Raw genomic sequence first — 12,775 nt, 5'->3', positions numbered from 1 at the left:
TGTGTATAATTGCTTTAAACCACGTTCAGCTGTGAGCTTTGCCGTTCTAAACAATACAAGCAGGAAGCCACTCTGCTCTTTCCGGCGTTGAATGACGTCACGTGAAAAAGGTTGCAATATGGCGGTAGATGAATCAGGAAGTGACGGCAAAGGCTCTGGCCTGATTTCACAAGGGCAGGAGGCAATGCATTTCCTATGGGGACCTCAACACTTCTTACGTCAAATTCTTACTTATACAGTCAATGGTCTGCTCACATAAACTTATTACACTTGGTCAAGAACACAATGACTTAACAGAAGATAATAGGTACTAAATTTAGCCAAAGTTTAACTAGTGTTAGAAATATATATGTATATACAGAATGCACTTTTTTTGGCATACAATACCAAGTATGATACGCAATAGTACAACTAAAATATAATAAATATACTAGGTCATGTTTGGATGGTTTCAATGTAGATCTTGCAATGATCCCACATTATGGGTTTTGAAAACTATACCAGTCAGCCAAATACAAACAACTCCCCTGTCTGGTTGATGAGGTTAATATAGTCAATATTCCTGGTAGACGACCCTTGAGTAGTCTAGTTTAAACACTGCAAGCCACATCCTTGAAGACGTCCTGGTTATGCTGCTGCACTCTGATGCAGGCGTTTCACTCAACTGAGCTTAAAGCAAAATGTTTATCTTTTTGTGTTTTACTACACAATTACACTGGAGCAGACTCAATGTTCCCTCACCGACTACGGAGTAAGCGGTGTAAACCATCACTCATTCCAACACATTTGCCAGGACGCACATCACACTTCTCAGTTGGGACTTGTTCCATTGGTTGGTCCTAACTGCTTTGTAGTATTTTTAGGCCTGTTATTCTGGGACCTGTCCTGGCAGGCCAACTGGGAGAGTATATAAGCCTCCGCCTGCAACTGGGGACCACTGAGAAGGCACAGTGGAAACATCTCTGCCCAACGCTCTAGCAAACATCCACCAGGCGTTTGAAATCCTCCCAGGGTGAGTAAAAGCTTCAGCATCCTTCAGGGACACAGCAACAGGCAAACATACCTCCTCGAGTGCTTATGTTTTTCTGATAAGCATATTCTGTAAAACAAAGACCACCCTGACATTCTCTGGTTGAAGTGAGATCTACTTCATCACAAGCAGCCGATGCCTTTTCCGGGCTTTCCTTTACTTCACTGCAGGAAGAGTGGAGGTCAGGGTTAGCCACAGCCTGCTGCCCACAGCACCAGGAAGAATTAATGACCTGCTGAGCGACACTTGAGCAGGGCAAACACTCGCCAACACGGGACTCCAGCCCGGGTCACGCTGGAAGGACGCTCATTGTGCCAGCCCGCTGTCCCTTTGAGTTGTTTTCCAGCAGATTGAATGTGTTGCTTATTTTCAACTCAGTTATCAGCTGCAGCTTCTTTGCCCAGTGGGAGTGCCAGGCAGCAGTTCAGGCTGAGGATATCTTAGGGCTACAGTTGTGACAGTGATTAATGATTGCAATCTTCTTCCTCATTTATGGGTATGAATATAAAGCATAATTGCAGATTTGTCACTGTCCTGCGTGGAAGGTGCTGTATAGAATAAGGAAAGCTATTGTTGTGGTGAACGGTTTGTATCTTATCGAAGGCACACAGTTCAGTTTATGCCAGGAGTGTCAAACTCAATCACACAAGGGGCTAAAATCCAAATCACACCTTAGGTCGCGGGCCGAACAGGATAAACATTTATTGAACTCTCTAAAACTACATTTTTAATTTTAATTATGAACTACATATATAGCATTACCTGCAATAATGCTAGTGTGAATGCTGTAAGCTGAATTTGGCCACTGAAGATGCTGAAATAGATAGCTGAAAATGCTGAAATGGATAGCTAAAAAAACTGAAGTTGATAGCTAGCTAAAATATTAGCTAAATACCAAACAAGCCTAAAAAACTATATATATATATATATATATATATATATATATAAAACTAATGTTAGGCAAAACAGCTACCAAGTAGCTGAAAAAATAGCTAAACTTCAAAATATCCTAAAAAAACTAAAAAAAAAAATTAACCAAAACAACTAGCTGAACTATTAGCTAACCTCCAAACATTTTAAAAAGCCTAAATTAGCCAAAACAGCTAGCATGCAGTTGAAATATTAGCTAAACTCCAAAATAGCCTAAAAAATCTTAGTAAATGCCAAAATACTCCAAAAAGCTAACAGAATGTCAATTCTTGAAACTTTAAAACTGTAACTTTTTGATATAATTGTGAATAATAAAAAGGCAGGAATAACCTTAAATAACTTTCAATATTTTACTCTCCATAAAAATATGTTTTGTTCAAATTATACAAGTTAGAAGTAAGTGCAAGATAACATTTGGCCATTAGTAACAATAAAATAAAATGATCTGGAGGGCCGGATAGAATTACCTGGAGGGCCGGATAGAATTACCTGGAGGGCCGGATAGAATTACCTGGAGGGCCGGATTGGGCCCCCGGGTCTTGACTTTGACTCATGGTTTACACTATTCTGTTTAACTGCCCCCCTCCTCTTTTTTCCCCCCTAGGAAACCATGCGTTCAGCATAATGTTCGCTGACGTTGCAATTCAGAAGTTTTCGTTTCCTTTCACCCGTGCTGTAAAGCTTTCTTCAGAGGAGACGGTGACTCAGAAAGGATGCACACTAGTGAAATCCTCAGAGCTCCGTGAACTCAAAGACAGTCCAACTGTAAACAAACACAGCCGTGCTACTGCTTCACGTGCACTTGTGCACAATGACAACCAGAAGCAGGACAGCACAAAGCTTCTGCCCGGGGCAGACATGGCTGCAGGCCTGGTCTCGGTCTGCGATAACGCCTCTCAGTGTGCCGTGGTTTCCAGACAGAGCATCTGTATGAGTGTCAAAGAGGAGAGTGAAGACCAGCGTCCAGCAGCAAAGAGGCAGCTGTCATCTGAGAGTGCAGCAAGGAGCATCACCACAGTGAAGAAGAGTGCTGTGAGGAAGGAGGTGGATCAGCCTAGACAGGCGCGTTCAAGAGTCCAACCCACTCCATGTGCCGGCAAAAGGAAGCACAGAAAGGATCTCTTCAGCAGCTCAGAGGTCTTCCACAGGATTGACTCACATGTCATCCGGACAGGATTGGAGGTGAGGACTCCATGTACCAGCCTAGCATGTCACATGGTGCACAATTCTGAATAATAACCCAGTTTCAGAGTATAAAGGCTAAATCCAGCATTAGGGAGATGATTCATAAAGATTTGAAGTGACAGTGGCGCCCTCTGCATGCTCCTCAGCTGAAAGGAAAGCACGTGTATGATGTGAAGACCATCGTGCACAACATCACACGTGAAAGCAGAGATGAGCTGGAGAGGCTACGGGCCATCTGGGTCTGGCTGTGCCACAACATCGGTATGTTTCTGACAGAAAAATAGTCCAAACTTACATACACAGTGCATCAAGCTGGTGTTTGGGATCAGTTTGGATGAACAGGATCTCGTCTCTGCAGAGTACGACGTGAGCGGATACCTCGGCCGCTCTGAGAGGCTGAGCTCCCTGGAGGAGGTGATCGCTGCAGGACGCGGCGTTTGCTGCAGCTACTCCAATCTCTGCACAGAGATGTGCAGGTAAACACAACAAAAACATGGTTTAAGGAGTCAAGTTGAAAAACATTTTCTTTTTGATTGAAAGCATTTATTTAGCTTTGAGAAGTGACAGAAAGATGGGAAAGAGGATGCAAATTAAGTGAAGCACTCTTTTGGTGGGAAGTGCTTTGACTAAATTAGTTACATTTGGGATTTCAGAGTTTTAACTTTAGATTCTGAAAACATTTATCATTATTCAAAAATGTTCAGTAGCATGTCTGACCTTTAGTCTGACCTTTCTGGTTTTCCTAATTCCTGAAGGAAAAACATTTTATTAGTCATGAATATTTTTTAGAAATGTTTCAAAAACGCTTGCAAATATGTGGCAGTAAAAGATTCTAAAAACAGCAGAAAACCCTAATCGCTCTCTGGTGATGAAATTGGAGCACAGTTTGTTGCACTGATGACTTTATTCTTCTTCTTTATCCATAAAGCCACAGTCAAACTAACACAAGAAATTAACTTAAAGTTCCCCTCTGATGAAAATCCTGCTTTGTTTTGTTTTTAATATGTATGTGTGGTCAAATCAGCCGTCAGTGGATTTTTGGTGTGAGTTTCATCCAATACTTACGGTAGCAGGACTGAGAACGCTGGAAAATCTCCACCAGACTCCACGGAGCTTCTTGATGTGACCACGGAAATGTGAACGGCGGCTCATTTGACCGCAGTTGGAAAGGATTGTAAATCAATGAAAGAGCATTTTGATGTTAGCTTTGATTATTTTATCAAGAACTCTGAGAAACCAATGATTGAATGTATTGATCACAGTCAATAAACATTGGAGAATTAGCTAAAAGAGTCTTTGGTGAACTGGAAGGAGAAAGAATCAGGATTTTGGAGGAAGTTCTGTCCATGAAGATCTTCACTTCCTCGTCCAGCTGACATCCGGATCAGAACCATACGGCTGGACATTACCCAGATTGATGGATGTTTTTATGTAGCAGCAGTGAAGATTTATGCTAGAGAGACACAGAGCTATCATAATCAGGGGTGGAGCACCAAAAGCCCTCAGAGGAGATTTTGGAAACAGAAGCTTCAGATCAACATGAAAATGGCTTTTAAGACATTTAGGTTGTGAGATTTTGGTTTTAAATCTCATAATCATAATCATCATAATTGAACACTACTGGGAACTTTTTTCTTTCTTTTAAATTGTCATAAGGGGACTTGAAATACAAATTTTGACCTAAGAAATTACATAAAACAAAGTAAAAACACGTATCTCGTTGGCCATATTCAAAAAAAAAAAAAAAAAAAGAAGCAAAATAACTCATTTATGCAGCGTCATAAAACTTCAACTTCTTTTCTCCTCAGTCTTGTATGCAAAATTCATCCTAACTTTTATTCTTCTCTGCTTAATCTCTTTTGCCAAATGGAACTCGAAAGATGGTGTTACAACAAAGGTTTTCCTATGTGCAAACAAAGGTTCCCCCCATGAGAAATATACAAAAAATTAAATACATAAACATGTAAAACAAGAATTAAACAAACACATTAATTATGAATGCTGACTTTTTCATTGTGGCAGTTAAAAATGCTGTAAATGTAAAATTTTCAGTGTTGTCGATGACATCACTTCCTCCATCAGGAGGTAACACAGATAGACATTCTGATCAGATGACCTGTTTAGAAAACCACAGCCATGAACTTTTCTTTTATGAGATGGATTTCCTTTTGTTTCGGCTAAATTCAAATCAAAGCCGTCTTTTGCACTGTCCAATCCTGTTTCAGACATGTATGTTTTTTTTCTTTGTTGCATGAAAAAGAAACTGGTGTCTTTTAGCTGTTGCAGTGTTCTTGCTCAGAACGTCTTTTTCTGTTTTGGCTTTATGTACAGAGAATTGGGCATCGAGTGCCAGGAAGTGCCGGGACACAGTAAAGGTGTGGGCTACCGGCCCGGCCAGAGCCTCAGGCAGGTTAAATCGGATCACCTGTGGAACGCTGTGTTCCTGGGAGGACAGTGGTTGCTCCTGGATGCCTGCTGGGGGGCTGGAAGAGTAGATATGGAACATGAAAGCTTTGTCAGAAGGTGAGGGAGATTCTGCAGAATCCCTGGAGCAGCAGCTGTGACTGAAGTTTAGCCGAGTCTGAGGTCTCCATGTTTTCTGTCAAAGGTTTGATGATTTTTACTTCCTGACGGATCCAGAGGAATTCATCGATTCCCATTTCCCAGATGAGGAGAAATGGCAGCTGCTGGACACGCCCATCACCCTGGAGGAGTTTGAGAGGAGGGTCTTTAAGACGTCAGCCTTCTTCACCTTGGGGCTAAAGCTGATCAATCCTCATCACTTTCACATTGTTACAGGTGATTGAAATCCTACTGTTTCTAAGTAACATGATCGAAATAACCAACAGTCTCTGCTCTGTTTGGTTCTCTGCTCAGATGACGGCGAGGCAAACGTGTCCATTGGTTTCTCCAGGCCGACAACCTTTACCTATGAGGTCATGCAGCACAGGGACCTCCTCCACTGTGGAGTTCTGGAACAAAAAGAGTCCAGTAGCTCCTCCTTTGGCATTCTCACAGTCTCCCATCGGAGCATGAACCTGCAGCTCCTGCCACCTGCAACTGGAAGCTACGACTGTAAAGTCTTTGCACGAGTGGAAAAAGCTAGCGGCCCTCTGGTGTGGGTTTGCTCCTTCACAGTGGAGTGTCCGGCTCCAAGAGCCATGGAGGTGATCCCAGAGAACCCCTACCTGTCTTGGGGAATGCAGCCTGTTGCAGCTTCGCTGGGTGTGGCCGGCTGCAGTCAGAGCGCTGAGGTTGCTGAGGTGGATAAAGGCGTCTTTGACCTGGTGTTGAAGAGCTCCCGGCCTCTGATGCTGCTGTGTGAACTGGTCCATCCACAGATGGAAGCTGCTATAGCCAAGCGCTGCCTGGCAACACAGATCCAACCGGACAGTCTTCTCTGTCATGTCTTGTGCCCCTTCCCTGGTTTCTACCGGCTCTCTGTGTTTGTTCGGGACTATGAGAAGTCAGACATGAAATTCCAGAATGCTGCAAACTTCCTGCTGCATTGCAAAGGGAAGGTTTGCCACCTGGATGAGCTGTTTCCCTCTAACCTGGGCTCAGCATGCGGGCCTGGAACCCGCACTGCTGAGGCGGGGCTGTCCAAGTTCAGCCATAATGCTTCTGTGGTGAGCATCCAGCAAGGGAAGTGCAACATCACCTTCCACAACCAGAGGGACCTGGAGCTGCACTGCACGCTCAGCAGAGAGGAGAGCAAAGCTCCAGCGCTTCCGCTCTCTCGTCACTTGTTGTGCACGTACACGGACTCCAAAGTGACAGTGAGCATCAGCCTGCCTGAGGTGGGGGTGTACCGGCTGGGCCTCTATGCTCGCATCGGTCCCGGTGGAGAGTTCAGCCCCATGTGTGACTTTGTTCTGAGGAACAGCTGTGCGCTGGCGGGCCTGCCGTTCCCCTGCATCTACTCGGCGTGGAGGAAAGGCTGCGTTCTCTTCGAGCCCCGCTCAGGCCTGCTCGATCCGCTCTCCAGGGTCCACTTCAGGGTGCGAGTTCCCGGAGCCCTGAGGGTAAGTGTGGTGGGAGAGACAAGAACTGATCTGACACTGAACAAAAGCAGAGTCTGGGAGGGGGAGGCTTTCACTGGAGATGCCCTGCAGCAGTTGAAACTGGCAGCCTCTTTCGGAGAGTCGAGTGATATGGCTGTTTTGATGACTTTTGACACAAAGCAGCTGGAGAGCAAAGACTGAAATCAAACAGCCGCTTCATGAAAGCTGCTGACAAGGACAGATACGCATCAGTCTGTGGTTTCAAGTTTCTGCAAATAACTTAAACTGTGAGCTTTGGCATTTCAGGTTTATTTCATTCAGCACTACAAAGGCAGAGCCATGTTGATGCAAACTGAGTGTAACTTAAATTGAACATGTTTGTCAAATATGATCCAGGTTGTTCTGAGTACAAACCTGATTTTTTGCTCTGGTGCTTATATGGATCATGGGTGCATAATGTAAAGAAATGAAAATATGCATTACAAAAGGAACGTTGTCCAAGGGCATACAATAAAAATACTGTGAAGCCAGATCTTTCTTTTGGATGTCTTGATTTTACCACTAAGGCACAACATTTTATCTTCTAGAAGTTTTTGAAAAACATGTATTTTTAAACGTCATGCTAAAGACTGAGACAGGTCTATAAGTCAGACCTACATCTGAGTTTAATTTGGACTTCATGAATTCCAGAACTGAATTTGGTCAGAAGTTGACAATGGTCTTTTCACTGTGTTTCTCACTGAACACTTACACTTTTAGACAATGCAGGAAAAAATATTTTGAAAAAATGTATACATTTTTGTTGATTTTCTAGAAAAGTTTAGATGCTTGGATATTTTTTTTTTCAAATAAATCTGCAAATATTTATTTCACAATATAACACTATCACTATGCCAGGAGAGTCAAACTCAATCACACAGGGGGCCGACATCCAAAACGCACCTTAGGTTGCGGGCCAAACAGGATGAACATTTATTGAACACTCTAAAACTACATTTTTTAAACTGTAACTTTTTAACATAATTATGAACTAGATATATAACTACATATATGATTATGAACTAGACAATACCTACGACAATGCTAGTGTGAATGCTGTAAGCTGAATTATGCTCCTGAAGATGCTAGTGCTGATAGCTGAAAACGCTGAAGCTGATAGCAAGCTTAAATATAAGCTAAATGCCAAATTAGCCTAAAAAAACAAACAAAAAAAAAAAAAACTTAGGCTACCCAAAACAGCTAGCATGTAGCTGAAAAATAGCCAAACTTGAAAATAGCCTAAAAATGGAAAAAAAAGCTAAAATTAGCCAAAACAACCAGTGTGTAAATATTAAAAAATGGAACAGCCTAACAGCCTAAAAAAAGTCTAAATTAGCCAAAACAGCTAGCATGTAGCTGAAATAATAGCTAAACTCCAAAATAGTCCAAAAAGCTAGCAGAATACAATTTTTTAAAACTATAACTTTTTAACATAATTGTGAATTATTGTTATTATGAATAATAAAAAGGCAAGAATTATTCCAGAATAAATCAACTTAAACCTTAAATATCTTTCAATATTTTATTCTCCATAAAAATATATTTTGGCAAAAGTATACAAGTTAGAAATGAGCATAAGATAACATCGGTCATTAATGGTAAAGGGTGTATAGTTGTATAGCGCTTTCTACCCTCCTTCGAGGGCACAAAGCGCTTCACAGTCACAGACCCATTCACCCATTCACACCCATTCACACACTGGCGGTGGTTCCGCTGCCGAACACTGGCGCCAACCTCCCACCAGAGGCAATTCGGGGTTCAGTGTCTTACCCAAGGACACTTCGACACATGGGCGGGCAAGGCGGAGTCGAACCCGCTCACTTCTGATCAGGAGTCAACCGCCCTACCGCTGCACTACGGCCGCCCTACAATACAATAATAACAATAAAATCATCTGGAGGGCCGGATCCGGCCTCTGGGTCTTGACTTTGACACATGCTTTTGATTCTCTGGAGGAGCATTAGTGCATAAGGTATGGCTGGCTCAAATGTTTGCTAAGTGAATGTGAAGGCTGGAGGGTCGATAAAGATGTACGAGTCAACTCCTGTTTTAGGGAAGGTCTTGTGTTTCAGCAGAACGATGCAGAACCACAGCCTGCAGCTTTACAGCAGCATTGTCTCACAAGTCTGAGATTGGGAACGAAAATAAAGGAAAAATGCACAGAAAGGCGGTCATACATTTTTCAGCTTCTGAAACCTTTGGCAAATCAAATTCTGACAGAATCTTTCAAACTTGATGCCCAGGAACAGCATTATGGTAACCATGCTAAGAAGGATTTTAGGATCTACAGGATTCCGATTTGAAATGAACTCATTTTTGTCATGGAGTGGTGGTGGAGGACCCAAATGCAAAAGACCAAAACACGGCAAAACCCTATGGAGGAACAAAAACAGTGACAGAGCAGATGATCTGAAAACCAGACACTTAAATACACTGAGGTTGATTATCTAACTGAAGACAGCTGCGGGTGATTTAACCTGAACATGGTGAGACTGACAGGGAAAACAGAACAAGAAAAACCTGAGTACTGAATCCTGACAATTTCAGAGTTCAGTTTCCAGTACTTGCAAACAGAGGGGGGATTGATACTTGTTCTGAACATCTGACCCACCCTCTGTTGGAGTAGTGAGTGAACCTCAGAACCAGCCCAGAGGGCAGTTTGGGGTTTAAATTAATCTCCCATTTACAGTCTCACTCCACCAATGGGCTAATCATTCTGTGAAATATAAAACAGGTTATTATTTTATCTAGTTTAAAAAAAGGCTGAGCGCTCTTAGGATTGACAATTAAAACAGATTTAATTACATTCATAAGATTGATCACATCTCGGATCATACGTCATGGAGGTATAACAACAACAGCAAGTGTCCGACCAGTTCTTTTCCTGCCTTAAGATCCAAACTGAAAGCTTTGTCCTTTTTTGACTGGATTTTTCTATTCCTGATAGTAGCGACCCACTCCAATTAAAACAATGTTTTTACTGTAGCATTTTTCTGATGGAGGGCTTATATGTAATCATTTAACTTTAAAATTATACTTCTGAGTAATTCTCCATTCAAATCATGGTAGGATAGTTCAGGAGCAGATTCAAAATGCATTTTAAAATAACCACTCAGTCGTGACACAGCAGTTGAAATGGGTGGGGCAAAATCTTCCTGCTCCGCCCAATTCTCATTTACCTTGACTGAGCTGGAATCTGGATCATAACTGGCTGGATAGCTCTGGTAATGCTCAACAGTTTTATTGCACTGCTAATGTTAAGTTGGGGGTTTTGTTTTGGGCTGTGAAACAAGGGGTGATGGGATATCAGTGGAGACTTAATTCAGCACCAACAGTCCTGCCCACAATGCAGTGATGATTGTTTTTAATCAACTGCTGCTGCTCTACAGAAACTTTCTTAAAAAAACAACAGTGTTTTTAATTTTGGCTAAAAACGGTATGTTACGTCCCCTATGGATAAACCTGGCTCAGGTCTAGGGGAGGAGGGATACAAAAGGGGACAATAACAAAAACTGGGCACCAATGAAAATAAAAAGGACGCAATTTATTAAAAAAGGGAAATTCTGTGTCCTGAAATGAAAGAACAAAGTGTAATTGGTGTGATGGTTCAAAAAGACAAATCAAAAGGGAGTTGGAACTTTGGCTGAAAATAAAATAAGTCATGGAGACTGCTGACCCAGTCATGAGGACCATCAGAGTCAGCAGCTCCTGCTAATGGCTGCTTAAACAAAACTACCTAAAGAAAACAAATAAACAAAGCCTGAAAACTAAGACTACCAAGATCCAACCCCAAAGTAAAATACCAAAACCCAGCAGTCTTTATTTACACAGTTAATAACAGTGAATAAACAGCAGTTTATTCACACCGAACGCGATTCTGGCAGCAGAAGCGGCCATCTCTAATGTTATTCAATGATCCAGACGCGCTCTGAGGCAAACTGAAGCCAATTTGAGCGGCGAGGCGCGAATTGAGTGGAAGGCGCGAAATGTAAATACCTGAAGTTTGACATCAGTCAATCAGGAACTCAGCTTTGGGCTGAGCTTTTCCAGTGACTCTATCAGCGGGTAGAATGCTATTCTATTACAAGCGTTTATGCCCTGTCAGCGGTTCTCTGGTTGCAGCCGGACAGCCTCCTGGACCAGCGCAGCTCGCCCGCTCCACACACCGGGAGGGAGAGAGCCACTGCGGGAGCGTTGAGCCCGGAGCGCATGGTGGGAACCGGGCAACGTGGGGCAGGAAATGCAAATTGGGGACTGTGTAGCGCATGCGGAAAGCGGGGAGCACGGATTGGGAATCGGGGAGCTGGAACCGCAGAGCGCAGAGCTAGGTGCAGGTACCGGGAAGCGCGGGGCGGAGAGTGAAGTACAGAAAATGGCACAGACTGAAACTGAGACCAAAGAACTGATTTGGCACCAGAACCGCATAAAACCCAATCGGTGCCCAACAGATCAGTGGCTTTTGCTCATTCGCTCCATAAGCCAGCAGAGATGCTGCGGGGGTTGCCAGTTGGGTCTCATCGAAACTTTACAAAACGGAAAAAGGTCTCCTAATTTTATTAATACGAAACAGAGAGCCTTCAAGCCCAAACACAGAGACACACAAACGTTGCAGAAGCAGCTGTCATACAGACACAGCTCCCTGTACCGGGAAAATCTTTGAATAATGATCATAACCCAAACATGGAGACATGATTACTGATGTTTTTGTAGAAATCTTCACGATAAATGAACCTTACTCCTCGACATCATGTGTCTTTCACTAATTGAGATATCGACAGACAGAGCTGGTAGCTCCTCCCACATGTGGCCACGGCATCAGGAACACATTAGTTGACAAGCCATTGGGAGCGAATTCACAGCGCGGTGAAAAAGGGGCGGGGCACGCGAATTTGTCGCGCGATTCGCATTCGGTGTGTTTGTACCATTAGATTGCTGAGGACAAAAAGGATAAAAGACCCGACCCGATCCGACTGACCGACCGACCGAAAACAGGTCAAGCAGCAGTCGCAGGACGTAAGACGACACAATCCTAATGAAAAGACCACTGGAGATATTTTTAAGATAGATCCAAATATATTTGGAGTGAGACTTCAAACTTGAGAAGGAGTGAACGGAATTATTTTACCTCCAGCGCAGCTCAAAATCGTGAAGTTGTTTGAGTTGGGGTCTTACAGCTCTGGAACACGTAACTTTTGTCCATTTATAAGTTAAAAACACAAATAAAAATCTTCCACAGCTCAACGGCGTAAAAGTGAAACACACTGGCCCATTGTTTAAATTACACTGGCCTGTTCAACAGGCTTTGGCAGCGGTGGTGTGAGTGAAGTGTTTACATGCGGGTGTCATAACAGCCCACAAATAGCCTGTCCCTCCGTAGAAAGACAACAATAGTGGGGTGGGATGGAGAAAAAGGGCGGTTATTGCCGTGGAGGAGATATGTTAAGTGAGTGTTTCAAGTGAGTTAAGTGTGTACCGGGCGGGCCGTTTTGTGCCGAGTCGCTGGGGAGTAACTGGCGGCACTGTGGTGGCAGGATAGAGGTGAGGAAATGCTGATGTCAGAGGTTAGCCATGTGTGTGTATGGGGGTG

At 43.2% G+C, this 12,775-nt stretch overlaps 1 protein-coding gene across 1 annotated transcript; it reads left to right on the top strand.

Annotated features, from left to right (window-relative positions):
- Positions 1–931: 931 nt before the first annotated feature.
- On the top strand, positions 932–7,679 carry ky (kyphoscoliosis peptidase). The gene is made up of 7 exons (XM_024271867.2): positions 932–1,012; positions 2,565–3,142; positions 3,292–3,406; positions 3,504–3,621; positions 5,477–5,668; positions 5,754–5,944; positions 6,023–7,679. The coding sequence occupies exons 2-7, from the start codon at positions 2,585–2,587 to the stop codon at positions 7,348–7,350; spliced, it is 2,502 nt and encodes an 833-aa protein (XP_024127635.1). The 5' UTR covers positions 932–1,012; positions 2,565–2,584; the 3' UTR covers positions 7,351–7,679.
- The last annotated feature ends 5,096 nt before the right edge of the window (positions 7,680–12,775 follow it).

This window comes from Oryzias melastigma, linkage group LG22 (assembly GCF_002922805.2).
Source record: "Oryzias melastigma strain HK-1 linkage group LG22, ASM292280v2, whole genome shotgun sequence".
NCBI lineage: Eukaryota > Metazoa > Chordata > Actinopteri > Beloniformes > Adrianichthyidae > Oryzias > Oryzias melastigma.
Note: the sequence above shows the minus strand (reverse complement) of the source record. Positions and strands in the feature narration are given on the sequence as shown.

Coding starts and splice junctions, on each gene's coding strand:
- ky (XM_024271867.2), top strand. CDS start 2,585: ATGTTCGCTGACGTTGCAATTCAGAAGTTTTCGTTTCCTTTCACCCGT. Junction 3,143..3,291: donor TCATCCGGACAGGATTGGAG/GTGAGGACTCCA, acceptor CATGCTCCTCAG/CTGAAAGGAAAGCACGTGTA. Junction 3,622..5,476: donor CTCTGCACAGAGATGTGCAG/GTAAACACAACA, acceptor CTTTATGTACAG/AGAATTGGGCATCGAGTGCC.